This window comes from Panthera pardus, unplaced genomic scaffold (genome assembly GCF_024362965.1).
Source record: "Panthera pardus isolate Hobbes unplaced genomic scaffold, ASM2436296v1 HiC_scaffold_8, whole genome shotgun sequence".
NCBI lineage: Eukaryota > Metazoa > Chordata > Mammalia > Carnivora > Felidae > Panthera > Panthera pardus.
In genome coordinates this window covers 25,451,018-25,478,494 of record NW_026527013.1, presented here as the reverse complement: position 1 = coordinate 25,478,494, position 27,477 = coordinate 25,451,018, and the positions used below count along the sequence as shown (strand labels likewise).

General features: G+C 37.9%; 3 protein-coding genes across 10 annotated transcripts in view; 2 read left to right on the top strand and 1 right to left on the bottom strand.

Moving 5' to 3' along the window:
* DNAH12 (dynein axonemal heavy chain 12) overlaps positions 1-1,166 on the top strand; it is a 211,252-nt gene extending 210,086 nt beyond the window's left edge. For both annotated transcript variants that reach the window (XM_053898581.1, XM_053898580.1), the window contains one exon: positions 888-1,166. In XM_053898581.1, coding sequence (XP_053754556.1) covers positions 888-1,078 — 191 coding nt within the window. In that variant the 3' untranslated portion in view covers positions 1,079-1,166. The remainder of the gene's footprint in view (positions 1-887) is intronic.
* APPL1 (adaptor protein, phosphotyrosine interacting with PH domain and leucine zipper 1) overlaps positions 323-27,477 on the bottom strand; it is a 57,643-nt gene continuing 30,488 nt past the window's right edge. For 2 of the 4 annotated variants that reach the window (XM_019469987.2, XM_019469985.2), the window contains 5 exons: positions 27,376-27,412; positions 26,615-26,761; positions 25,984-26,034; positions 25,605-25,694; positions 23,577-24,592 (listed from right to left, as the gene is read on the bottom strand). In XM_019469987.2, coding sequence (XP_019325532.1) covers positions 24,446-24,592; positions 25,605-25,694; positions 25,984-26,034; positions 26,615-26,761; positions 27,376-27,412 — 472 coding nt within the window. In that variant the 3' untranslated portion in view covers positions 23,577-24,445. Of the gene's footprint in view, positions 3,473-8,682; positions 8,790-23,576; positions 24,593-25,604; positions 25,695-25,983; positions 26,035-26,614; positions 26,762-27,375; positions 27,413-27,477 lie in introns of those variants that run through there. The other 2 variants (XM_053898583.1, XM_053898582.1) reach the window with 2 other exon arrangements.
* Positions 3,364-27,375, top strand: ASB14 (ankyrin repeat and SOCS box containing 14). 4 transcript variants are annotated; one of them, XM_019469990.2, is made up of 10 exons: positions 3,364-3,485; positions 5,173-5,228; positions 5,677-5,808; positions 5,906-6,064; positions 8,574-8,819; positions 11,512-11,683; positions 12,139-12,682; positions 14,505-14,658; positions 15,414-15,609; positions 24,515-27,375. In XM_019469990.2, exons 1-9 carry the CDS (start codon positions 3,364-3,366, stop codon positions 15,590-15,592), a joined length of 1,764 nt encoding a protein of 587 aa, XP_019325535.2. In that variant the 3' UTR covers positions 15,593-15,609; positions 24,515-27,375. The 4 variants fall into 4 exon arrangements, with proteins under 4 accessions (XP_019325535.2, XP_019325534.2, XP_019325536.2 ...); XM_019469989.2 differs by lacking the exon at positions 24,515-27,375 and adding an exon at positions 16,808-16,970; XM_019469991.2 differs by lacking the exon at positions 5,906-6,064.

Below are 27,477 nucleotides of genomic sequence, written 5' to 3'. Positions count from 1 at the left end.
AACTGCCTTTGTACACCTCTCAGAGACACGTAGGCTTGACTCCAGCCAGGGGCTAGAATCTTCTGGCTACAAGAAACTCCTTGGCCTAGGAACCAGACAGGTGCCCACAGGCACAGATGTTGCAAGTCACAGGTGGGAAGGCCGGGGAAGCCAACTCTGCCCTCCTGGGAAAGACTCGCTCCTTCCCTCCTCTGGCCATCATCATTTTCCCACAAGTCTGAACAAATGAGGCTCATTCTTTTGTTTTTTCTTCTCTAGGTTTTTTTGTCCTCAGATAACTATCAATGGAAGCATGTCCAAATCATCCACAATCACCACTGAGCCCATTAAATATTTTTATTAACACAGTTCAATTATAAGTATGAGAAATGTGGCCTTAGTTTAGGAAGACTCCTAATATCTCATATCTGGCTTTTCAAGGATAATATATAGATTCTTTCTGTGAGTAGGTAAGTGTTGGTGTGTTTTTCTTAAGAACAACCTGCTGAAAGCAAACAGTAAGTTCTGCTTCTTCTGATTTATGCGTTTCTTGTATTAGGGCTGTAAGCAGCGGGGTCCCTATGTCTGCTGCATTACATGTGCTGGATTTTAGTACTTATTCCCTACCTTCTCCTCCTCTCCCAGGTCCTCTGGAGTGTTTTCATGCCAGCTAAGTCATCAGAACTTAGAATCGATTCCTGTCCTCTAGCCCTAGAATCATGCCCTGTATGAAATCACTTGTCTTGTTTCACAGCCATAATTATATCCCAACTGTAAACAACAATAACAGCATTGAAGTGTTCAAATATCATAATCATGATCTTAGATTTAGTATGAAAAGAGTTGTTCTTTTAGTACCAATGGCTGTTTTCCCTTTAGCAAATTAGTGTATTTCTTTCTTTTCCAAGCTAAAAAGACTGAGATTGTGAAGTCGAATGCCTACACCTGTCCCCTTTACAAGACAAGTGAACGTAAAGGAACTCTCTCCACAACAGGACATTCTACCAACTTTGTTATTGCAATGTTGTTAAAGACAGACCAACCCACTCAACACTGGATCAAGCGTGGGGTTGCCTTGCTTTGTCAACTGGATGACTAAATTGGACAAACTTAAGAAAACATCTGAAAGAAGTAAAAAAGAAAATCTACGTCGTCTTCACTTCAAAATACATATGTTATGAAATCAAGTATCTTTGTGTCCTTCTTTTAAATGGTTTTTGCACTGTTCTCCTCCCTGGTGTACCACTCTTGACTGCAATACAGCCTTCTAGAAAACATGAAGAGAAATGTTTCTTGAAAGCACATGGAAAGTCTTTGAGGGGCACCTGGGTGACTCGGTTGGGCGTCCGACTCTTGATTTCAGCTCAGGTCACAACCTAATGGTTTGTGAGTTTGAGCCCCATGTTGGGCTCTGTGCTGATGGTGTGGAGCCTGCTTGAGAGTCTCTCTCTCTCTCCTTGTCTCTCTGCCCCTCCCCTACTTGCACTCTCTCAAAATAAACTTTTTTTAAAAATTTCTCTATTTTTATAATTGAAAGTAAATGTCATATAAGGAATCGCCTTATATTTAATTGCTTTTTAAAAATTATTGCTATTATTAATTTTATAGGGGAAAGCATGTGACAGGAAATTTTAAAACTCAATAAATGAACTTTTTTTTTTAAAAGAAAGAAAAATCCTTGAAACTTTTGATATATATGTGAAAATCATATTTGGGGAAACTAGATAAAACTTTTAAATTTTTTAACAATGTTTTTATTCATTTTTTGAGAGAATCTGGAGCAGGCTCCAGGCTCTGAGCTGTCAGCACAGAGCCCGATGCAGGGCTCAAACCCACACACCGCGAGATCATGACCCGAAGTGAAGTCAGCGGCTTAACCGACTGAGCCACCCAAGCGTCCCACTGGATAAAATTTAGTGTCAGAAAACATCTGTTTTCACAAGTGTGCAGTCATTTCTTCAGCTTCAAGAGTAGTTCCCTTTCTACTCACTTACCAGAGATGGTTATAAATAAGGAAGTATCAAAACAATTCCGGAAGTAACCCCTTACATCATACTTTTACAACATCAGCTCCACTTCTCACAGTCCCCCGGGGCAGGAAGCGTACATACAGAGGCAGTAAGGTGGCTGGCGGCAGGCCTGTCCACCCCAGGCCATAGCGTGCTTCTTGGCATTTAGTTCGTGTTTAATTGGAAATACCAAGTGTCTCTTCCTTATTTTTAATAGTTAATGTTCTCATTTAGTATATACATTCAAAATATTAGTATAGATTATCGATTTTAAAACATTTCAACAATACAAAATTACAGTTGAAATTGTATTATCTTGTGTGTGGAATTAACTCCTTCCTTAGGATTCCCAGTACACTTTAGGCTGCAGCTCTGTAGCCCAAAGAAAATGTAGGTGCAGCTACCCAGTGAATCAGGACTGTGGGGACAGTCACTTTGATAAATCGGTCACAGAAAAATGGCCTCTCAGATGAAAAATTGATTCTGGTCTGCAGTGGCCATGAGCAGGAGAATGAATTCACTTCACACAGCCAACCCCTTGCAAAAGCATTTTATACCAGGAATAAAATGTTTAGTCCTTTAAATTTGATGAATATAGCAGTGAAGAGAAGGGATCGTGTTTCCAAATAGAGCTAAACCCCATGTAAAAAACAAGGAGAATGTGCCAGACTGTCTTATGATCATGTATTTATAGTAAAGCTATTAATGGAATGGCCACTACGGGGAGGGGAGACCCTAAATAGAAATGAAAATCCTGATGTGCTAATCTTACAGTGAGAACTTCCATGCTCTCCTAAAGGATATAACAGAAGGTAAAAAGTCTGGTATGTGATTGAACCTATTCTATGATACAACAGAAATGTTCTTTTAAACAACTGAGTTATTGCCTAAGAAAATACATTGTTTTTTACTACCACTATTCCTGTTATATGTTGTTATTATGAGAGTGCATATATTCCTATGATGTGTTTATTTTTAATATTTGCTGTTGCAGCATAAAGATGTTTTGGGTGAGGGCTACAATGACTGAGAAAAAACTCATAAGCCAGGTCTAAAATAAACCATTACTTTCATAGTTAAAACGACACTGACCCAAGTTTTATACGGAAGGTTGATTTTCCTGAGTAGGCATTAAGTAAATGGCTAATCATGGCAACTTCTAATTTATATTGAATTTGTGGCAGTCCAGAAAACTCTTTTGAATTTATGGGAAAAAATGTAATGGGTATTTTTTCTAAATCTTGCATTTGCTTCATTTATCACTCCTTTCAATTTTGTAGTTTTCTGAGTTTCATTTGTAATGAAACTGATAATCTTTTCGTAACTGGAAAAATATTGTCAATTCATTCTGACTTGAAATCTGTCAGCGTCTCACATGGATAATTACGCCAGTGATGAAGACACAGATGAGGACTTTGATACCCAGCTCGTCATCCAGGAGAGTATACAGGACATTCACAAGCCGGGAACTACACAGCAGGCACCTGCAGATGAGAGGTAATGGGATCTCATTGGTGATGTACTGGAAGGATTCAACAGTTGAGACTTGTCATTAGTATACTTCTAGTGTTGTGATAAAAACAGAAGAGAGGGTCAAAATCCATTTCAATTATCATTTCAGTATCTATGAGACTTGAACAATTTGGAAAGAATTCAGAATGTAATTAGTAAACAGTTGAAGGAGGTTAGGAGCAGCTCTACATGAGGATTTGGAGACTGGAAACCAGAAGAAATACATTAGGATGTGAAAGACTAGAGAACTCTAATGCACCCTGTCTTTGGGGAGCCAAGGAAATGCAAAAAGCTAAGCAATACACATAGAAAATTATCAGCCTTCGTGGGGAGACAGAGCAAGGTCCAGTCTTTTGATTCATATCAAAAGAAGGAATTATGTAAACTTAAACCCAGAAGAGACTAACCCTTTCTGAGGTGTGTCTTCAGAATTCTGTAATGACGGCACTAGAAAAGGACTCCGCGGGTCCCTCGCTGATGTAAAAGAATCGCCCTGGAGGTGGAATGTGCACAGCCAACCACACCTGCTCAGATGCTCTCTGACTGATCTGCAACCTTACCCCCCCACCCACCAGCAGTTACTATTGTTTTTCAGGGGTGATAAAAGTTGTTTGCTTGGGGTGGTGACCTCTATTTGCCTGCTGGAGGTAAAACTGGATAAATGTGGTTTTAGCTCTAAGAGACTTTATAATTAAACATAGAGATGTTGAAATACGTTAAAACTATACTTTTTTTTAAAGTAACAAACTCACGGAGTGATCACTTTGTGCTGCACTATTTTTAAGCATTTTTTAAATATTGACTCATTTAGTTCTCATTACCTTTCTATGTTGTAAGTACTGTTATCCCTGTGTAGAAATAAGAATACTGATAAGCACAGATAAGTGTTACCCGAGGTCACAGAGCTGCTAGGTAAGAGGCAGGCAGTCTGGCTTCAGCGTCTCTTTACCACGCTATTCCTATACTTTTGTGTTACATTTAGGAATAATCTTTAAATAGTTAAAGTTTTGTAAAGAAATTGGGTTTAGGGGCACCTGGGTGGCTTCAGTCGGTTGAGAGTCTGACATCCACTCAGGTCATGATCTCATGGTTCATGACTTCAAGCCCCACTTTGGGCACACTGCTGTCAGCACAGAGCTTGCTTCGGCTCCTCTGTCCCCCTCTCTCTCTGACCCTCCCACACTTGCACTCTCTCTCTCTCACTCAAAAATTAAAAAAAAAATTGGGTTTATTAGATTATATTAACCTTGTGATTAAAATTTTTTAAGTTCATTCAGTAATTAAGTCATGATTTTAGACTGGAAGGCATAAGATTTTGAGGACTGAAATATTTTACAGAAATTGACTATAGTTGTAGATTTCAGTTATTAGACTTGCAAGAATTATATGGAACTTAGGAAGGCTTGCTGACTTGGTCTACTTGAGACAGGTGGAATAATGCCACCCCCCCACCAAGGAAGACAGACACAGGAGACCGATTTCCCTGGAGCATGTTTAGGGTCACACCACATATATTTTGGAAGTATTCCCATTAAGCCTCATTTTAAGAGTTTGTTGTTAGAGTTCATCCTTGGCTAACTACTATTGCCCTTATTGTTTCCTTTTGTTTTTTGTCACATGCCTTTGTTTTCCCTCACTTTGGGGATTACATATATATTTATTTTCTATGCAGTTCCCATTCCTTTGTGAGCGCTGACTATAAGAAGATAATTGAAACAATAGAGACAGTTAAGTACTCTTCTTATTCTATCCCCTCCAACTTGTGGTAAGATGTGATGCTGACAAAGGACAAAGGGCAGCACCTCCCCTCTGAGCTGAGGAAAGCCTAGAAGCAGGTTCTCCCAAATGCTCAACACTGTGGGGGTGTCCAACGCTGATTGTCAAGAGCCTGCGAGAAAACACCACAGCACCACTTAGCCAAGAGCTCCTGGGCTCCTCGGTGGACTGGGCTCTTTCTCTGTAACCACACGAGGGGTGGCCACTGGCTGGGATGGTATGGAACACTAGGCGAACACCTGCTTGTTCGTCCTATGCCATTTGAATGCGTCTCTCATAAAGGGTGGTGCTAGAACTCTGTCGTCTCGTGCACTAACCTTGATGGTGGAATTCGGAAGCAGTATGGGCTGCCTTGTGTGTGTGCCAAATGTGAATCTGTGCCCATTCGACTCGTTAATAGGTAAGGAAGATGCATTGGCACGCCTGACCAAGTGCCATTCTGCTTTTGATGAAGCAGATGAGATAGGCTGGCTTCCTCTGCATAAGGCTGCGGTGCAATTAAGCAAGAACATTTTGGAAATAACTCTGAAAGGTAAGCTCCCTTTACAACTCTTCCTGATGCTTCTGAGAAATGAATTTAAAATTTATTTCTGTATCTTAACCTGTGTGGTCTAATGGAATTATTTCAGCTTCAAAACCCAGTGTGTGGGAGCAAACCACCCACAGCGGGGAAACGCCACTTTTTTTGGCTGTCAGCAGTTGCCTCTTAGAAAACACCAGTTTTCTTCTTGTCAACGGCTGCAATCCAAATGCCAAGAATTCTGAAGGCAATTCTCCTCTTCTTACAGGTAAATCAGTACCTTGTCTCTGGAAAACAGTCTGTCATTCTGAGTGTCCCCCATCCCAGAGGTTTTGAAGGCAACTTTTTAAAAATTTTTCTTAGTTTTCATCTTAATTCCAGTTAGATAACAATGTTATATTAGCTTCAGGTGTATAATATAGTGACTCCACACTTCCATATAACACCTGGTGCTCATCACAAGTGCATTCCTTAATCCCCATCACATTTCACCCACACCCCTGCCCCCCCCCCCCAGCAACCATCAGTTCTCTATAGTTAAGAGTCTGTTTCTTGGTTTTCCTCTTTTCTTCCCCCCTCTGCTCATTTGTTTCTTAAATTCCACAGATGAGTGAAATCATATGGTATTAGTCTTTCTCTGATGTCACTTAGCATAACTCTCTAGCTCCATCCACATCGTTGCAAATAGAAAGGCAGCTTTTTGTACATAGTTGCAGTGCTGTCATTCTGGTCCCAACTGACCCATGTCATGGGTACCTGACCCTCAAGCTTTCTACAGACTTGTCCTTGAGGTGGCCTGAGGCAAAATCTCTGCCAACTGGCTGATCATTTTGCATTGCATGGTGTCTTAACCAATTAATTTAGGTGTAAGAACGATAAAAGGTGAGCAGAGTAGGGAGAGGCAACCAATGGTGGGGTAAAGACGGCAGATTGAATACGAATGGCTAATTTTCCTCCCTCCTGAGTCTTCACTAAAATTATAGTCAAGAAATTGTCTTAATGAGGTAAAATACAAAAGAATGAGGAGAACAGGAGAGGAGACAACAACAACACAGTTTTTTAAAACCTGGAGAGCAGGTGGATGAATACTCAGTGACAAGAAAGCCAACTCAACTTGGTAGTGGGGAAAGCAGCACAATTACATCAAAGGCTTGGAAGTTGTTGGCGGCAGTTACCTCATGGAACGTGGGTGAAGGACAGGCAGCTAACGGGAGGATTGGTTGAACCCTATTAAGGAATGAGTAGCCAGAGTGGTCCCTTCTCCCAAACCACCCGAGTTCTGGACATTTATCATCTGGGAAATTTAAACAGAGGCTCTCTGGATGGTGGGTATTAGACAAGGGTGGGAGTACTAGATTGAAAATACTGGAGGAATTAAGCATAAGCCAAGACCTCCCAGCCCTCCTCTTCCACCAGGATTCTAGAAAGATGGCAACCAGAACTTTACCCTCCAAGAAGAGGCTTCTCTGGGGAATATGATATACCCAAAAAGAAAGAACTGAAGGGAGTGAAATTGGGGGTTCCCCAACAAATGGCCCAGACATAGCAACATATAGCTATGACCACACTCCAAGAGCCCCTCCCAACATTTAGGATTCCCAGTCAGCTTTTTAGTCCCCGACTCTTAATCATGAGCAGACAGTCAAGGACTATCTGAGAAAAGTCTTCAACAGAGATAAGAAACTTGGAGGAGACAGACTATTTAGGCAAAATAAAATGTAGGGGGAAATTAGAATTCATTTAGAGCAATTAGTGAAAACTAATGAAATAATAGGATATTACCAAAAAACTGAACAAAACAGAACCAAAAACACTCTTGAAAATTAAAAATATGATAGTAGAAATATAAAACTCAAAACAAGTGCTGGGAGATAAAGTTTCGGGAAGTTTCCAGAAGATAAGAAATGGGAAATAGGAAAGAAAAAGAAAAAAACGAGGACAATCTAAGAGGAGCAACACATGAATCTCAGAAACGCTAGAAAGAGAAGAGACAAGATGGAGGTGGTATACCATCATGAAATAAGTCAAGAAAATGATTTCCTAAAACAAAGGACATGTGTTTCCAGAATCAAAGGGCACACTAAGTGCCAGCTCAATGAGCCAAAAAAAGACCCAACACCCTTGGCACTTGGTATTTCCAGTCCTACAGCACTTTCTATGGCACATTATAAACCGTTATAGACAGAATTCACACTGATTCAACATCTGGCTCCTAGCAAGATTCCTCATACACAGGGGTGCCAATAATTAACAAATGGATAGGGAGATGGATACAGTAAATTGTTTTAGAATCTTGAAGGACTTAAAGGTTATCATCCAAATGCGAATGATAACAGCATAAATGCAGAAAAACCAATTAGAAAATTTTAACAAAACACGAGGTTACGAATAATTTCATAATTACTGCTGTTTTTGTTTTTCTTTGTTTAAAGTACCCAGGAGCATTTCTAGGACTGTACTGGGTACTTAAGTTCCCATTTTCTTGAGGGAGGAACACAAAAATGATAAATGAAAATTTTATATGTTTTGTTTTTCAGACACATAAGCAGCCAATAGACAGTAACTGTTCATGGCTTACAGAAAAGACAATAGGGTATTGATGTAAAACACTATTGGTATTATTTGATATATGCCTCATTTAACAGTGTGTTTCCTAAACACAAAATGTTGGCACAGGGGGGTAGCTAGGAAGAGCTCATTAAGAAGCTTGAGGGACACTGGCTAATAAGATACTCTGGCCATAATTTCCTGGTGACATTTCACTTCCAATTTCCCAGCTGTTCTACGTGACTCCTATGACATGGCCTCCTTGCTGATCAGCCATGGGGCAGATGTCAATCTGCGGTGTACCAACGAGAGGACCGCTCTCCATGAAGCAGCCAAACTGGGCAGGCACGACATAGTAAAGTTGCTGCTGGTTTCTGGGGCTCACCCTGATCCACGGAGCTCCTATGGATTCACTCCTCTTGCTCTTGCTGCCCAAAGTGGATACACTGAAATCATGGAAATGTTACTGCAGAAAGGCAAGATTTTCTATACGGTCAGCACACCCCCAAGGGATAACGTGACGCAAGCATCCTCCTTTTTGTGAAGAGCTTCAAGATGATAGAAATTAACATTTTATTTAAGCCTAACAAATGTCTGATGAAAGTATGTGTTAATACTGGCTACTAAAAAGCCTAGAGATTGAACAGTTCTCATTTGATGTGGAGCAATTTCCCTAAAATTACTAGGATGCACCTTACTCTAGCATAATGTTCCCCGACCATGCTGAGGATGGTCAGTTTTTAAATGTTTTGCCTGTTGTCCTTTTCTAGAGTCACAGAACAAAAGTCCTCATATTACCCCCTACATGTTGTCTCTGCTAAGTCATGAGGCAGTCCAATGTGTTATCAGATGCTTCTGGTGTTGGGAAGTTTTTCCTGATTGCTCCTCTTTGGGTCCCAGTTCTTCCTTTAGTAATAACCAAAACCCTGAGAGAAGGTAGGCAATTTACATTTATTGAGTACTTTCTAAGCACCAGGCAATAAGCTACCGCTGCCTCACGTGATCTTCTAAAACCCTAGGAAGTAGGCATTATCGTCATTTTATACTTAAGGAAAGAGGGTCAGGGATGGTACCAGTTGCAGGACTTCCTTTTAAACGTGCCCTCTCCTGCCACCAATTTGAGATCTGGTTTAACTGGCAGAGTCCTTGGCTCAGAGAACTCTGCAATTTATTGGCTTTGAGGAGAACCCCCATTGATGACCCTGTTAAGTGAAGCAATGTAGTATCTAAAGCTTTTTTTCAAAGCAAATCTTTACCAATATTTAATAAAGTCCCAATATTAGAATTACCTTTTGTATTCTCCTTCCTGTCTGTGTCCAGAAGCCTTCTTTCTTTCTTTAACAATACATGGTCCTGGTCTCCAATATTCTAGACTACAGAGATTCCTATATTTAAGAACAACTTTCTGCTTTTTAGACTTACCTGAAACTTTACTATCATACAGGAGAGGCTGTTGTAGTTCCCAATCAGTGGCCATAAGACATTTTAAGTAAGATGTTTTAAATGAGCAACAGCAGAGATGTCTAAAGTCAATAGCTAGAGTAACAAAAATAAACACTAGACCCTTCATCTACATAACAAGAGTAACCTTTTGTGTAGATCACTGATTAAAATATAAAGAGAGGCACCAGATTTTAAATCCTTAACTCTAAAGAAACCACATCGGTTGACCTCAGTGAATACTTTCCGAGGTAACTCCCTTATGATGTAATTTGCACAAAGTGATATAACTAGTAAATGGCAGAGCCAAGATTTGAAACCACATCTGTCTCATTCCAAATCATGTTACTTTACTGCCCTGCATTATTAGAGTGGAAACACTGCTTCATAGAAATAGGCCCTGGGTCTGGTGTACCTGTATGTGAATCCCGAACTGCCTTGCTTACCAGCTGTGCGTCTCTGGGGAAGTCACTTAACCTCAATGAGCTATGGTTTTTTTTCTCTTTAAAAAGAAGATACTTGGGGCGCCTGGGTGGCGCAGTCGGTTAAGCGTCCGACTTCAGCCAGGTCACGATCTCGCGGTCTGTGAGTTCGAGCCCCGCGTCAGGCTCTGGGCTGATGGCTCGGAGCCTGGAGCCTGTTTCTGATTCTGTGTCTCCCTCTCTCTCTGCCCCTCCCCCGTTCATGCTCTGTCTCTCTCTGTCCCAAAAATAAATAAAAAACGTTGAAAAAAAAAAAAATTTTAAAAAAAATAAAAAGAAGATACTAGCACCTGCTTGTTAGGGCTGTTGTTGTTTAGAAAGTATGCACACAGGAACCTGCACATAGTGAGCACTCATCCCATGGAGGCTTATTAGACATTTCTTCATGCATTCCAGGAGGGGGGGGGTTCTTAATCACTGTATTCTGATGACTATGGAGTCTATTTACTAATTTACTATTTACTAATTTAAAGCCACTACATCTTTTTTATAGGAGCTGTGAATAGGCCCCGAATGATCTCCTTTCTCTTTGTCCATTTTCAAAGGTGACTCTTTCTTCAAAACCCATTTTACTGAGAGGCCTTCTGCAACTGACCCAAAACTCCTTTCTCCTTCCTTCACCATCCAGTTCCCCTCAAAATCCAGAACTGAGATCTTTTAGAGGACATTTTGCCTACAATTGTACTCTTATTACCCACACCATCACATGACAGCATATTGAGTACTACAATTTATCCTTTTAACTATAAGTCCCCAACTTCAACAACAAACAACCACAGTATGTCTTACTGTGAACAGCTACCTAAGAACATGTGAAAAAACAGAACAAACACCCATTTTTCACCATAACATCAACAGATGGCATGGTGTTACAGTCCAACAGGATTGTTGGTACCATGCTATATATAAGGGTGGGGTAAGTGGACTTTTATAGGCTAGTCTGGAAATAAAATCTCCTTTAAAAGGACTTCTCCTGGAATTTGCAAGTTCCAAACAATTAACTTATAAAGTTACTCTGAAAGCCAACCTAATTTTAACTGAGAGACTGCTTGCACCATTTCTTCCTTCCCCAACTACATTATAAACTGGCTGAGAGCAGGAGGCACCTTTCTTATTTCTTTGACTTTGTAGTGCTTTGCTCAAGTGGCTGCTTAATAACTGCTTTTTGGTAGTGCTTCTATATTAAGAATGCATAAGTAGTAGAGTGGAAAAGATTTTTGCATAACAAGACTTTTTCTCCTCTTAGGAGCTAATGCTCTTGGTCAGGCCTCTGACTCTTCTTCCATCTTACTTGAAGCCGCCAGTGGAGGAAATCCAGATTCTGTGACTCTCTTGCTAGAGCATGGAGCTGATGCCAACATCCCTAAGAATTCAGGCCACCTTCCCATTCATGTTGCAGCTGACAGAGGCCACTTGTTGTAAGTTCAATGACATCACCACAAATAATAGAACTAGCAAAAGCTGTGGGGTTTCTTTGGAGCAGCTTCTGGGAACTTTATATTCTTCTTCTCTGATCATATAATTCTAACACCCTTTTAAAGATAAACTCAACCAGTAAGACAGTGAAGTCAGGCATCCTCTGTAACCACAGAAGAGACATAAAACTATTTTATTATCGGGTCTTTAGGCAATAAGGGGAGCTCCCGGTCTCACTAATTGGACTAATTCTGAGTTTTATATCTAGACAGTTTTATTTAACTTCACTAAGTAGCTGAGCATTTACATGCAGGAATTATACTTTTTGGGGGTTAGGGGGTTCTAAATGCCACCTGATACTAATACCACCTGTACTAGCATATAATAATCGTAAACAGGTTAATACTACATCTTAACAAAAACAATTTTTTAAATACCCCCTGAAACTCTTTCTCAGAGCCCTGAAGATTTTGGTTCCAGTTACGGATTTTGCTGCCATTAAGCAGAGTGGCATCAGTCCGGTCCACTGTGCAGCAGCAGGAGCACACCCCCAATGCCTGGAATTCCTCATCCAGGCTGGATTTGATGTAAATTTCATGCTGGATCAGAGAATTCGCAAACACTATGATGACCATAGGAAGTCAGCTTTGTATTTTGCTGTATCAAATGGTGACCTCTCTTCAGTTAAGCTGCTTCTGAGTGCTGGAGCTCTGCCCAATCAAGACCCAGTTAACTGCCTCCAGATAGCCCTAAGGATGGGCAACTATGAGCTGATAAGTCTGCTGCTACGGCATGGGGCCAACGTCAATTACTTCTGCAGAGTCAACCCTTTACATTTCCCATCAGCACTGCAATACACATTGAAAGATGAAGTCATGCTCAGGATGCTCTTGAATTATGGGTATGACACAGAGCGATGCTTTGATTGTCCCCATGGAGACAAAGTTCATCCTTGCTATACTTTTGAAGGCTGGACATCTACAGTTATCAAAGACACTATGGTAAGTGCACAGTATTGTCTGTATCAACTTATACAATCATTATTAGTGGCCCTGGACTACACCAAGAGATAAGACTCCATCCATTCTCTCCAGAAGATCATAGTTCAAAAGATTTTTAAGTTTATTTATTTTGAAAGAGGGTGAGCAAGAGAGAGCAGAGGAGGGCAGAGAGAGAGGGAGAGAGAATCCCACGCAGGCATCATGCTGTCAGCACAGAGCCCAACGTGGGGCTCAATCTCATGAGCTACCCAGCTACCTAGCTCAACTGAGCTCCCCAGGAACCCTGAAAAGATTTTAATGTGATAAATACGTGGTAAAATAAACATGATGGTAGATGTAAAAGGTACAGGAACAGTTCAGAGGGAAGTGATTTAACTTTACTTAGGGAGTTTCACAAATGAACTAGCATCTGAGTAAGGTTTTAAAGAATGAATGTAGTCTTACAAACTAGTTATGTTTTTTCTCTGAAGTGCTGAGTCATCGAGCTAAAATGTTTCTAGGGTCCTGATACCTGTATCCCTTAGTTCTTAGCTATCTCTTTTAGGTCTAAAATTTGATTAAATAGGTTTCTTTGGCCACCTTTTTAATGAGAAAGAAACACAAAAAATGCAGTTGAGTACCCTCTTCTTCTTGAGATGTGTTCCTCTTGTGATGTCTGCATCACACCAGTCTATTTCCCCCCTAACCGGTCATTTCTATTTTCCCCAACTTGAGCTCATCCCCAACTTTTCAAAAAGCTGCCACTCTTCAAGTTTCACACGTTACTTTCTCAAAAAGACCCTTCCTTACCCATCCACCGTTATCTAAGGTAGTTGTCTTCCCTAATCTTCTGATAATGCTATTTCTTTTATAGCACTTACCACTTTCTGAAATTATCTTTTTAACATTTACTGATTACATGTCTCCTCCACAAATACATCAGTGTAAGTAAGCTCTTGTTCACCACTTTCCTCAGCTTAGAGATCTGTGCTCTGCACACAGATGCACTATAAATACCTGAGTTCTTATTAAAATCAAAAATTAAATAGTGAACGGAGAAAGCACTTTGAATCAATTCTGGAAAGTGAAGGCAACATATTAATATTGTATTATTAGTTTTAGGTTATGATTAATGTAGGAGCTGGCATTTAGGTGTATATCATCTTGTATTATTTCCTGACTTATTATGTAGTAGTACTTGACTTCTTACATGGGCATCTTGTCTAGGAGCATGTAAATTACCTACCGGCAGAAACGATCATATCCGTCAGGCATGAGGATAGGAGTAGGTTGTGAATGACAGAAAACCCAAAATGAAAGTGACTTTAATAAGGTGGCTCGTTCCCTTCATATAAAGGCCACAGGTAAACAGCCTTCTAACTGGACAGCTCCTGACACAGGAGAAACTTGCATCCACATTCCAGCCAGCAAGGAGGCAGGCAGGCTGAAGCAGCACACACCGTGTTCTTTTAAGTGCATTCTGGGGGTTGCTCACACTTCCACTCACATCTCACTGGCTAGAACTTAAGTGGCCACGTCTAGGTGCAAGGAAGCTGGAGAGGTAATCTTTATTCCAGAGAGCCGTGTGGCCAACCAAAGGGAACAATGGATATTAGACAACTGTCTCTTTCACACCCTGATTACACCTTACATAGTTCTGAAGATACAGCAGTTAAGTATTTTTCCAAATGTCAGAGCTAAGAAATCATTTCCTTGTTCAATGCCTGGTTTATAAATGAGGGGCTTGAGACCTTGGTTCCTAACTTTGAGTTTTGTGTTCTAAACCCCCCCATAGTTACTCCAGTTTTTCATTTGCTTTCATAGTTCCAATTTTCTTCCTTAGTTCTGTGAAGTAATAACTTTGTCATGGCTGCAACATCTCTCTGGGAAGGTTGTTCGAGTGATGCTTGATTATGTTGATCAAGTTCGAATCTGTTCAAAGTTGAAAGCTGTGCTCCAAAAACAAGGGCTCTGGTCAGAAATCCATTTTATCTTAAGTGAGTATCCTCCTTTCTTCTAAAAGATTTTTACCAAAAATAAAAGGTATTCTTATTTGCTTCATAAAACATTCTCTTCTGGTTAAAAGCTTTATCTAAAGAAACAAAGGAAAATACTATTCCTCTCTAAAAAAAAAGTTACTATTTATTACTTACTTTGTACTTCTTATCATTTCCCAGTAGATAAAATCTGTTAGGTAATTACATATTATATGGTAGGTAATGCCTTTCTCCTAATCCCATGGAACACTGTACATACAGGAATTAATAAAAGCTATGAAATGGCAACAAAAACAGGGATGAGAAAAAGTGAAGATCTAAGCCCGCAGAGAATATCAAAGGATGCTCCAAACCACATTCTTTCACAGTAGAACATAAGTCAAATTAAGAGTTTCTTTCATCTAATTTCCCCCTGGGTGGTGATCTTTTAGTTCTCAGCCTGATCCAGAGGGATAGGACAGGGCAAGGGAGTGGTTAGAACACAAAGATTTAAGGATTTCAGGTCTCACAGGCCAGAGCCACAACTGATGCCAGTCTTTGGATTCTTAACTTGACATGGTTCTGTAATCGTATCTACAGGAAGGGTTGCAAAGAGAAGGGAAAAGCTGTTTCGCTTTTAACTTTTCCATTTCAACACAGCAAATGAAAATTTTGGTGGCTTAAGTATAACATACATTTGCTGACTAAACCCTAAGATCACTAAAAGAAGGAACAGCTCTTTTCCATTTGGATAACATGTGTTTCTCTCATTTCAGCAAACCCTCGATCCCTCAAACATTTGTGCCGCCTAAAGATCCGGAAGTGTATGGGGAAGTTACATTTGCGCTGCCCTGTCTTCATGTCATTTCTTCCATTACCAAACCGTCTAAAAGCGTATATCCTTTACAAAGAATATGATCTTTACGGACAAGGAATTTTCACAGGAACCTGGTAATCAAACTGGATGAAAAGGTATATTTCTTTGAGTTGCATTTCTTAAAATTTGACTTGTTACATAGGATTCATTATTTCTCACTTTACCTAACAACTAAAATCTCAATGCAAATCTACATGTTAATACTATTTCTTAATATTCTTTTTTTTTTTAATTTTAATGTTTATTTATTCTTGAGAAAGAGACAGAGCATGAGCATGAGCATGAGTAGGGGAGGGTCAGAGAGAGAGAGAGAGGGAGACACAGAATCCGAGGCAGGCTCCAGAGCCCGACGTGGGGCTCAAACTCACAAGCTGTGAGATCATGACCTGAGCCAAAGTCAGAGGCTTAACCGACTGAGCCACCAAGGCGCCCCCTATTTCTTAATATTCTTAATATTGCTTATCAAGAGCATTCTGAAAGGCAGTTAAAAAAAAAAAAAAAACCAAACTGTAAAATTTCAATTAACAGAAATGTATCAGTTCTCACTCTGTACTGATTTTGTATTAAATGTAAGAATCTACATTTCTACATGCTCAAAACAGTAAATGTCACCTTTAATAATTTAAAAGGATTCTTAACAGTAATCCTTTTTAGAGAGAAGTACATACATAAAATGTCTTAGTAATTACATTGAATAAAATACTGACCCCAGTACTTGACCTACAAGTTAGCTGTTCTTATGCAAAAGTCCCAAGGCCAGCTTAATGTCTGTTTACTTGTAGAGTCCCGCACTGAAGTGGAGTAATTTGGTTAACTGAAACAGAACTTTCAATTGCAACGTCATCATTAATGGGAAACATGCAGTCCTTCTTTCCATAAAACCCTGGCTAAGGGTTCCCATTTACTGGTTAATGTTATCACTGGAATAGAAATTAAACGGGTTTTCAGATGGCTTATGTTTTTCTGTACTGACCAGTACTTGACACACAAGAGGGGCTCACTGATAGCAGCTGTATTTATTCAATTATTTTTTTAAGTTTATTTATTTTTGATAGAGACAGACAGCATGAGCAGGGGAGGAGCAGAGAGAGGGAGAAAGAGAATCACAAGCAGGCTCTGCACTGTCAGCGCAGAGCTCATTGTAGGGCTTGAACTCATGAACCATGAGATCATGACCTGAGCCAAAACCAAGAGTCAGACGCTTAACCAACTGAGCCACCCAGGAGCCCCTTTTTAAATTATTTTAAAATTTTTAATTCTAGTATTTAACATACAGTGTTAAATTCGTTTCAGGTGTACAATACAGAGATTGAACAACTCTATACATTCATCACTCAGTGTTCATCAAAAGTGCACTCCTTAATCCTTATCACCTGTTTCATTCATCTCCTCACTGACATCCCCTCTGGTAACCATCAGTTTGTTCTCTACAGTTCAGAGTCTGTTTCTTGATTCACCTCTCTTTCCCTATGTTCATTTGTTTTTTTCATAAATTCCACATGAGTGAAATCATATGGTATTTCTCTGACTTACTTCGCTTAGCATTATACTCTCTAGATCCATCCATGTTATTGCAAATGGCAAGATTTCATTTCTTTTTTATGGCTAAATAATATTCCATTGTGTATGAATACCACTTCTTTATCCATTCTTCTATTAGTGGACACTTGGGCTGCTTCCATAATTTGGCTATTGTAAATAATGCTGCAATAAACAGGGGTGCATGTATCATTTTGAATTAGTGTTCTTGTATTTTGGGGGTAATACCCAGTAGTGTGATTACTGGATCATATGGTAGTTCTATTTTTAACTTTTTGAGGAAACTCCATACTGTTTTCCAAAGTGACTACATCAGTTTGCATTCCCACCAACACTGTACGAGGATTCCTTTCTTTCCATATCTTTGCCAACACTTGTTTCTTGTGTTTTTTCAATATAGCCATTCTGACAGGTGTGAGATTATCACATTGTAGTTTCGAGTTACATCTCCCTGATGATGATGTTGAGCATCTTTTCATGTTTATTGGCCATCTGCAGGTCTTCTTTGGAGAAATGTCTATTCATATCTTCTGCCCATTGTTTAATTGGATTGTTTCCTGGGTGTTGAGTTGTATCAGTTCTTTATATATTTTGAGAACAACCCTTTATCAGATATGTCATTTGCAAATATCTTCTCCCATTCATTCAGTAGGTTGGATGCCTTTTTGTTTTGACAGTTTGTTTCCTTCGCTGTGCAGAAGACTTTTATTTTGATGTAACCCTAATAGTATCTTTTTGCTTTGATTTCCCTTGCCTCCAGGGACATATCTAGAAAAATGTAGCTATGGATGATGTCAGAGACATTACTTACTACCTGTGCTCTCTTCTGGGATTTTTATAGTTTCAGGTCTCACATTTAGGTCCTTAATCCATTTTATTTGTGTATGGTGTAAGAACGTGGTCCAGTTTTCCCAATACCATTTGTTGAAGAGATTTTTTCCCCATTGTATATTCTTGCCTCCTTTGTCAGAGATTAAAAAACAAAGATTAATTGGCCATAAAATTGTAGGTTTATTTCTGGGTTTTCTATTCTGTTCCATGGAGCTATGTGTCTATTTTTATGCCAGTACCATACTGTTTTGATTACTATAGCTTTATAAGGCAACTTGAAGCCTGAAGCTGTGATTCCTCCAGTTTTTTCAAGACAGCTTTGACTATTCAAGGTCTTCTGTGATTCCATACAAATTTTAGGTTTGTTCTAGTTCCGTGAAATATGCTGTTAGTATTGTGATAGCAGTTGCATTAAATCTGTAGATTGCTTTAGGTAGTATAGAGATTTTAACAATATTTGTTCTTCCAATCCATGAGCATGGTATGTCTTTCCATTTCTTTGTGTCATCCTCAATTTCTCTCATCAGTGTTTTATAGTTTTCAGAGTACAGGTCTTTCGTCTCTTTGGTTAAGTTTGTATCTAAATAGTTTGTTATTTTTGGTGCAATTACAAATGGGAGGATTTTTAAAAAGCTTTTATTAAAATTCCAGTTAGTTAACATATAGTGTAATATTAGTTTTACATGTAGGATTTAGTGATTCAACACTGCCAAACCCAATGCTCATCACAAGTGCACTCCTTAATCCCCATCACCTATTTAACCCATCCCTGCACCCAAATCCCCTCTGGTAACCATCAGTTTGTTGTCTATAGTTAAGAGTATGTTTCTTTGCCTCTTTTTCTTTTAATTTCACTTACTGTTGCTTCATTATTAGCACATAGGAATGCAACAGATTTCTGTACGTTGATTTTGCTTCCTGCGACTTTACTAAATTCATTTATCAGTTCTAGTAGTCTTTTGCTGGAGTCTTTGGGTTTTCTATATATATCTGCAAATAGTGAACGTTTTACTTCTTCTTTACCAATTTGGATGCCTTTTATTTCTTTTTGTCGTCTAAGTGCTGTGGCTAGGACTTTAGTACTATGTTGAATAGAAGTGGGGACACTGTACATCATTGTCTTGTTCCTGACCTTGGGGAAAAGCTCTTGGTTTTTCCCCACTGAATGTGAAGTTCACTGTGGATTTTTCATATTTGGCCTTTATTATGTTGAGGTATGTTTCCTCTAGACCTACTTTGTAGAGGGTTTTTTTTTTAATCATGAATGGATGTCATACTTTGTCAAATGCTTTTTCTGCATCTATTGAGATGATATGACTTTTATCCTTTCTTACCGATGTATCATGTTGATTGATTTGTGAATATTGAACCACGCTTGCATCCTAGGAATAAATCCCACTTGATTATGACGATTTTTTTAATGTATTGTTGGGTTCTGTATGCTAGTATTTTGTTGAGGATTTCTGCATCTATGTTCATCAGAGATACTGGCCCATAGTTCACTTTTTTGGTGGTGTCTTTTATCTGGTTTTGGTATCAGTGTGATACTGACCTCATAGAATGAATTGGCAAGTTTTCCTTTCTCTTCTATTTTTTGGAATAGTTTGATTAGAGTAGATATTAACTCTCAAACGTTTGGTAGAATTCACCTGTGGAGCCATCTGGTCCTGGACTTTTGTTTGTTGGAAGTTGTTATTACTAATGCAATTTCTTTGCTGGTAATTGGTCTGTTCAAATTTTCTATTTCTTCCTGCTTTATGTAAAATTATGTTTCTAGGAATTTATTTCTCCTAGGTTTTATAATTTATCAGCATATAATTTTTTATAATATTCTTACAATTGTATTTCTGTGGTATTGGTTATTTCTTCTCTTTGATTTTATTTTAATTATTTTTTTTAATGAGTCTGGCTAGAGGTTTATCAATTTTGTTGATCTTTTCAAAGAAGAACCAGCTCCTGGTTTCAGTGATCTAGTTTTTGTTCCAATTCATTTATTTCTGGTCTAATCTTTATTATTTCCTTCCTTCTGCTTTGTTTTGTTCTTTAACTCCTTTAGGTGTAAGGTTAGGCTGTTTTGAGATTTTTCTTGCTTCTTGACGTAGACCTATACTGCTGTAAACCTCCTTCTTAGAAACGTGATAAAAGCAGTTATAGAATGTAGGTTAAATTTTTATTTCTGTATATTCTGTGAAGGTAAGTACAGGTTTCTGTACTTGGAAAGTGAGGAAAGTGAAGAGACATGCATTCAGCCACACCTGTGTAGCATTTCGATAGCACATCAACAAGAACAGAGTGATGGGTAGGATGATGTTCACTTTCACCACAGGCCCAGTCAACTATAGCCTTGTTATTTGTATGTTTAGTGTTAGTATACTTTTTTTTTTGCATAATATAGTCATCTCAGGGAAACTGAAGTTAGAGAATTTCTTTCTGATGTGGAGATTCATGGCTATACATTCAGTAAGCACAGACTTAAAGTTACTTTTAATGATATGATTTTCACATTCAAACTTGCAAAATTAGCTGGCATGAATAATTTTTATTTTTTTAATCAAATTGTGGTGTCTGTTTTAAGTGAGTAGCGGATTATAGATATGTCAATATACAAATATATTTACGATATACATGCACATAGATACATAATTCTAAAGTTAGTTTTATCTACTTCCTGGACCTTCTAAAAGTATATACATTTTATATAACTCAAAACGAATTAAAACAGATACTCCCAATGGAAGAAAAGAACTTGGTAAGTGCTATAGGAAAGTATAAAGAGCACATGGGATGAATATGCATTAGTATTAAAATTACACATCAAGCTCACTTAACCTGGTGTACACAGTATCCTGTGCCTTTAAATTGTTTCTTTGAATATAGCAGGTATATGTTGTCTGTAACATGTCTAGGGGTAATTCCTGAAACATCTATTTTTCTAAAGGAAAGAAGTCACTAGTGATGAATTAGTGTTATGTCCCAGTAAGTGACCGCTTTTTTTCGTTTTAGCTATTATGGAATTGCAATGGGCCTAGATGTGTAACTGTAGTGTCATAACATATTAAGAAAAAGTCCATTTGTTTCATAAGCATCATTTGGAGTTAGAGAAATAAAATTGAGTATATATCAAATACCTCATACAAAAAAGACTATACAAAAATCATGGACTTTATTATACTTTAAAAATCTTCTAACAGCATAGTTCCTGAAGCCTTGTCAGAGAATACCTACTTTGACAAAAAATAAGCTCTCCACCCCACACGTATACCACCATTACATAAAAATTGAGTTCTTCAAATTCAATTCTAAAAGGAAATGTAGCATGATTTTTAATTGTATATATGCATGATTAATAGTATCAGTGAGATAAGAATTAACCAATTCACTTAACATTACAAAATCACCAAATATACAAAGCAGTTTTGCACATTAGTTATAACTTAATCCCCAGTTCTCATATTAACTGAAGTAAATTACATGAGTACAAGCCACAAGAGACTAGTTTAAAAGTGTCGTATAGTTCCAGTTTCAATGTGTGTCATTAACGTAGAACAAAATCTCATGAAAGAAAAGTCAAACTTGCTAAAAAATAAAATGAAAGCCTTGCTTGCTACAATCAGTGTGTTTGAACATTTTAAGTACAGTTTGAATGCTAGGAGGTCGTTGTCAAAACCAATGTTAGTATTTTCATTTTATTAATTAATTCAGGTAGCAGAAGGTTTTGCAATACATGGGATCTTGGGGTCTATCAGCATTTATAATAAGATTCAAATCTTAAATATTTGTAGCTCCTACATGTAACTCAAAATTAACGTCAGATGCCTTTACCACACAGGATTATATGTTATGTAATGTGTTACGCATACCCTACTCCCCTTTTCCCAAGCATAAAGGTAACGTCATTTTACCACCCCTAGAGCCTGAGAATTCTTTTGAAATTAAACACATACTAGTCATTGTAGAAATAGCAAAAACAAGACTGGCCTTGGGAACTTTGTCCAGTCCCTTGTTAGCAAGTTTTACTTAGTTTCCTGTCTACTGATTTCATTACCATAGTTATAAAAGTACTGTTTGTATAGGTAGCAGAATGCATAGCTGAATTAGGTAGACTTAGTTTCTTTTCTTTTAAAGAATCAGTTTTGTTAATTTCTAAAAACCATCAAACATAAGTATGAATCTGAGAAAGCTATCCCAAATTCTAATTCAATCACCACCAAAGCATCCAAGAGCCAGAAGGGATTTCAAAGGGTAACAGACCAAGATCAGCTTTAACATTATGCAGAAACCCATGGGCAGCCTTCATCAAACAAAAAGGAAAGTTTCTTAAAATTGATGCTTAAATATCTGTAGTATGGAATAGTTCACATAGTTCTAGAGCAATGGAACAAAAGTTGAAGTATCTAAAATTGTTAATCCCACATAATAACTTCGATTTGGTGTTGGAATGCTCTTTGGTCTGATCTGTGGACATAGGTGTATTATTAAGGAAATTCCTATCAAAACATGACTTAAAAGGAACTACCTAAGTCTGACAGTGCCTTTAACTTTAGCCTTCACTTTGACCCAGAGTACTAACAAAGGGCAGCACTTAGTTACCGTGCAAAGCGCCAGCCTCGTAAAACTGCCCCTAATGCTAACCACCTTCCTTGTAGGGTGACAAGTTTCATCTGAACCAAGCGAGGCAACAACTGAATACTATAAACAAAAGACTTAATGAAACAGAGAGTTTACTAATTCTCAGAAGGGTTAAAAGCCAGACCTACCATGGCTAAATCAAGTGCTGACAACAGAAATTTTGACTTCTACCAAAGGAATGACACACAAACTATCAAGAAAGCATTCCCATTTAGCAAGCACAAAATCAACTGTCTTCAGAAAGTATTCTGTAAAATTCTACTTTTTTACTATCTGTTTTGGTAACATAAGGCTTCAAAATAATGATTATCAAGTAATCATTATTCCCATTTGGCACATGGATAAAAAGAATATCATGATCCTATGTATAATTATTCCATTCCACAGAAAACAGGGTGCACACCATGTGAAACAGCCACACTATATTGTGAGAGCTAAAACAGATGCTGCTTCTAAATTCAGGACTAACACGACTATATCAAAGAACAAAGGGCTTTTCCCCTTGTAAAATTAGTCTTAGTGGCTGGCAAATCTCTTGAAAATTTTAGTTATGTGACTATTTTACTCAATATAATTAACCTGTCTCTATATAGTTTTACACGTGAAACAAAGGAACATAATTTCTATCAGCAATGTTAAAAATCTGAGTAAAGAAAAAAAATCAAGTTTTGACATAGAGGGAGGCAGCAGGGAAGTATCATTTAACCTTGGCACTAGGCTAAAATCCTTCCTTGGTCAACTCTCTTATACCGAACATTCAATTTCCTTTCAATATTTCATAGAATTAGACCTTTTACACATTTGAAGAGTAGAAGTATGTACAATAACTAGTGCAAATTATTCTATTCTCATATATTAGTTATTTGCCTTTGTGGATATAAAGTGGTGATCAGTATTTTATCAAAACATGGAATTATGAAAATACTGTGCATATCAGTCTGAAATTTAAAAGATTACATTTTCTAAACTAAACTCTAGGCATTTTTACTTTAAGCAGGCAACAACCGTTATAGAATTTCTTTTGAAATGTCACTTGATTTTCAATAAAAATTATTTCACGCAATGCAGAAAATATGATGTATTATCCTGTAACAATATCTTTACATTTTAAGTCCTAATCTAAAATGTACTTGAACAAAAAAAATCCCTTTTAATAAATTCCAAAATCTTATTTTAACCATTACTGCTCTGCAGCAATAATTCAAGTTCCAACCTGAGAACTAAGAATAAGATAATTAAATGCCAAGGGCTGTATCAATCCTGAACTGAAGACACTTAAGCTTCTTTCCCACTGGCATCAGGTGTCATACATCAGAGAAATGTGAGCAATCCCAGAAAGTGCCCTGAAATCACAGTACCACCTGCCACAATTTGAAACCTTAAGCCTAAAATCTTTTTTCTAATTACTTTATAAAAGTTCTATTGCACATTTAATAGTTAAAATATTTGCAAACTTGTAGAATTCTCTGTATAAAGGTTTTGAACCGATTCAGTTGAAAGCTTCCTCACTGCCAGCAAAAATGTTCCTAACGAGAAGAGGAAGCATATCCATGAATATCTGAAGCTGAAGAATAATGGTTTCTTATGGTCACAGCCAATTACAACGCAAGAAGTTCAAAATTTGAAGGAAAAAAGGCTTGAACAAGTGTTAATTCCTCAGCAATCTACTTCAAGGAGATGAACAGGTTTCTTTTAGACATGTGGAATTTGATGTTACTGCATAGTATATCGTTTTTAAGGAAAAAAAAAACAAAACAGTGCATACCTAAGTGGTCAAGGTCAATCTTATTTTAAAAAATGAAGTTAAAACAGGTAAATATAAACTTTAGTCTCCTTGGTATATCGACAAAGTTGTTACCTTGTGCCATTTCACCACAGAAACTGTCAATAAATTCCAAGGGGGGTAATACCAACCAAAAAGCAAGGATAAGTTCATGCTTCTGACTCTCTTTTCTTTCCTTCTTCTCCCAAATCACTCTCTTCTGACTGGCTACTGCTAAGGACAACAAACTGCCCCTCACTACTGGCTTGGTTTGGTCTACTGGAAGCAGCTATCAACCGACTTTGTTCTTCTAAGTCCTAGTAGAAAAGACAGAAAAGAAACTAAGTTTGTTTGCAATCAAATGCAAAACTATGCATTTAAAATATGTACTTGAGAGCTGCTCAATCTTTCTGTCATGAACATGTATGCATAATTCTGGCAACTTACTGAAAACAAAGACTACACACAACCAGTGCAACACCAAAGTGAAATTTGGCACCATTTTAGAAATCCTGTAAAAGCCAACATTTCCCTCTTCTCCATTTCTATGGCTAACAACATTCAGACCATCGTTATCTTTCACTACATACCACACGAAAAGGCTCACAATGGATCACTCCACAGCCCTTCCCTTCCACCTCTCTGTCCAACTTACCTTGCTAAATCAGCCGTTGCCCTCCTCAGCCTAACCTAGCAAGGAAGCCTCAACTTCAGTGTCATCGTCACGTCCCTCTCCTTTGTCCATAAGTCCAATCAATTCCCAATTCCTGCTGATCTGTGCTCATTAAGTATCCCGCAAATTTCTCTTTTCTGTTGCTACTGCCACCACCCATATCTGGGTCTGACAATCTCATGTATCACCATCTAATGCATTCTCCAGATTTTGCTCTGAAACTTGTCTAACTTAAAATTATCCTGTTGGATGGACAATGATTTGACACTGCTGGTAACATTAAATATTTACATAAATATATGTTCATTCCTGGAGGCCAATACAGCTTCCAGCAATGGCAGTTAAGTCTATATACACACAGCCTCTCAAAAGACCTGCTTTGATAGCAACAAACTTCGCTGGAATATGGAAATATAAGTTCTGGTACGTTTGCTAAACAGCAAGTCGACGACACATCGGTAACTATAACGTAAACATCCTATCAGAAAACAGATGTCTTCCTTTTCTGCTGCGCTATGAATCATCTGATTATGAAGTGGCTGAGGAAGCAGAAACAGAATTTCATTTGGAAATTCCAACCTGGAAGTCACCGTGCTGAATTAAGGAAACTTCATAAACATTACATCAAAAAAGATCTAGATACTAGGACTACATACCTTTTCGATTTGTTTTTGTTTACTGAGTTCTTTCTGTTGTTTCTCTTTTACCCTCTCTATTTCCTTTTGTTTTTCTGATGCCCTACGATCCTAAAACACAGATAAGTACAACTAATGAATTAAATATGAAACAACTTTAAATTTTAGACTTTTCAATTCATATGGCCTTTGTAACCTTTTCATATTTTTATATTTACATGAAAGCACACTAAAAATATACATTCTTAGTCATTTATCCAAATTCTAAATACTGCATCAGCAGTAGTATCCACTGATAACCTTACACAGCAAAATCATTTTATTTACTTGCTAATATGAAAGATCTTATATTACTTTAGATAACATTCTTGGATAATTAATAAGTATCTTAGATTCTTACCAGTTCTGCATGCAAAGCTATCTGTTTTGCCAGTCCAACAGAATCACAAATCTAAAAGGGGAAAAAACAGGAAAAACTCAGCCAGTTCTCATTCAAAGTAATAATTTCAAGTATCCAAATGGCTGGTGCAACTAGATTTACAACTCATTATAACACACTGCTTCAGACAAAACCTGATTTAAGAATGTTTCAGTCCCCAAACGAAGCACCTGTGTATTTTCTTCAGAGTCTGAGTTTCCACTGCTGCGTCTCGCCTCTTTCACACACCCACCTTCCGGTTATCTCAAATTCATTACTGAGATGCTAAGGTTTGCAGAGAACTAAGCAGATGCAGATGCTGTTCTAAGCCGAAGACATCTGGAAAAAGCTGATTGCGGGAATATACTGCAGTCCCCGAGTAAGGGAATGAGGCCAGAAGACTGCACTAGCCCTCAATGGCCAGGGAAGACACAGGTCTGTAAGTCAGAAGGCCCAACATATCGGCTCAGATACCTTCAGAGCAACAGGCTTTGGTCAAACAACTGTGCTGAAGCAGGCCAACTTTGGGAGTTTTTTTCCAGAAATCTTACTAAGAACTTTGACTATGATATATATTTCACAACCTAAACACATTTTGAAAGGCCATGTATACCTTTTCCCCCTCATTGTTTGATTCAAATATGTAGCAGACTGATGACAGATTACTTTCACTTCTGCCCCCTGATGTCCGAAGAACAAATCCAAAAAGCCTTTTATTTTCCTGGTGTGTAGCATACAAAACTACACTGGGTAATGGAAACTGCCAAAGAAAACATCAGAAGCAAACATGAGATTTTTCAAACACTTACAACTGCACTCTTATATATAACAAACTCAATTACTAAGTTATATCATAAACAGAACATTAGAGCCAATTTTTTTTTTTTAACAACGTGGCAATCCAAGAACAAAAATGTCATATTTGGTTTGGATTACCAGGCAGAATAAGAGGTTGTTGAATGCTGAATTTATTAGTCATTTACACATTTTACAATAACAAATAGAATTAAAAAAATGCTCTATATTATTAAATGATTAAATAAGAGCATATACTTGCAACTATTTCAACCTAGATAACTATAAACTCAATCATGTTCACCTTTTAATTCCTCCTGTGTTTATCCCTTAACCAGGCAGCATATATCATACCCTAAGAAAACCTAAGTATCACAGCAGATTGCACAATTCTTTAAGTCGCATGGAATGTTCAATTATAACTTTATAGGGGAAGATGTCCACCATCAGCTTAATTATAACTTAGCCAATCATAATTACTACCATATTTCAATATATAGGTTCAGAATTATTATAAAGATACACATGTGTACGTGCACAGAAGGATTTCCAATAAAGCTTTAAACATGCCGAACTCACCGTGAGCCTTGTAACTTGTGTCTGTGGATCAATTAACCTATAATTAAAATTTTGGAAAACATTTTAATTAGGCTGAAATTAAACTTTTCGTACAGGTTTGTT

Bases quoted from the DNA above. Each gene is read 5' to 3' on its own strand.
- ASB14 (XM_019469990.2), top strand. From the start codon at position 3,364: ATGGATAATTACGCCAGTGATGAAGACACAGATGAGGACTTTGATACC. The intron at 5,809-5,905 runs GTAAGCTCCCTT...GAATTATTTCAG, and splicing joins TTTGGAAATAACTCTGAAAG to CTTCAAAACCCAGTGTGTGG. The intron at 14,659-15,413 runs GTGAGTATCCTC...CTCTCATTTCAG, and splicing joins AGAAATCCATTTTATCTTAA to CAAACCCTCGATCCCTCAAA.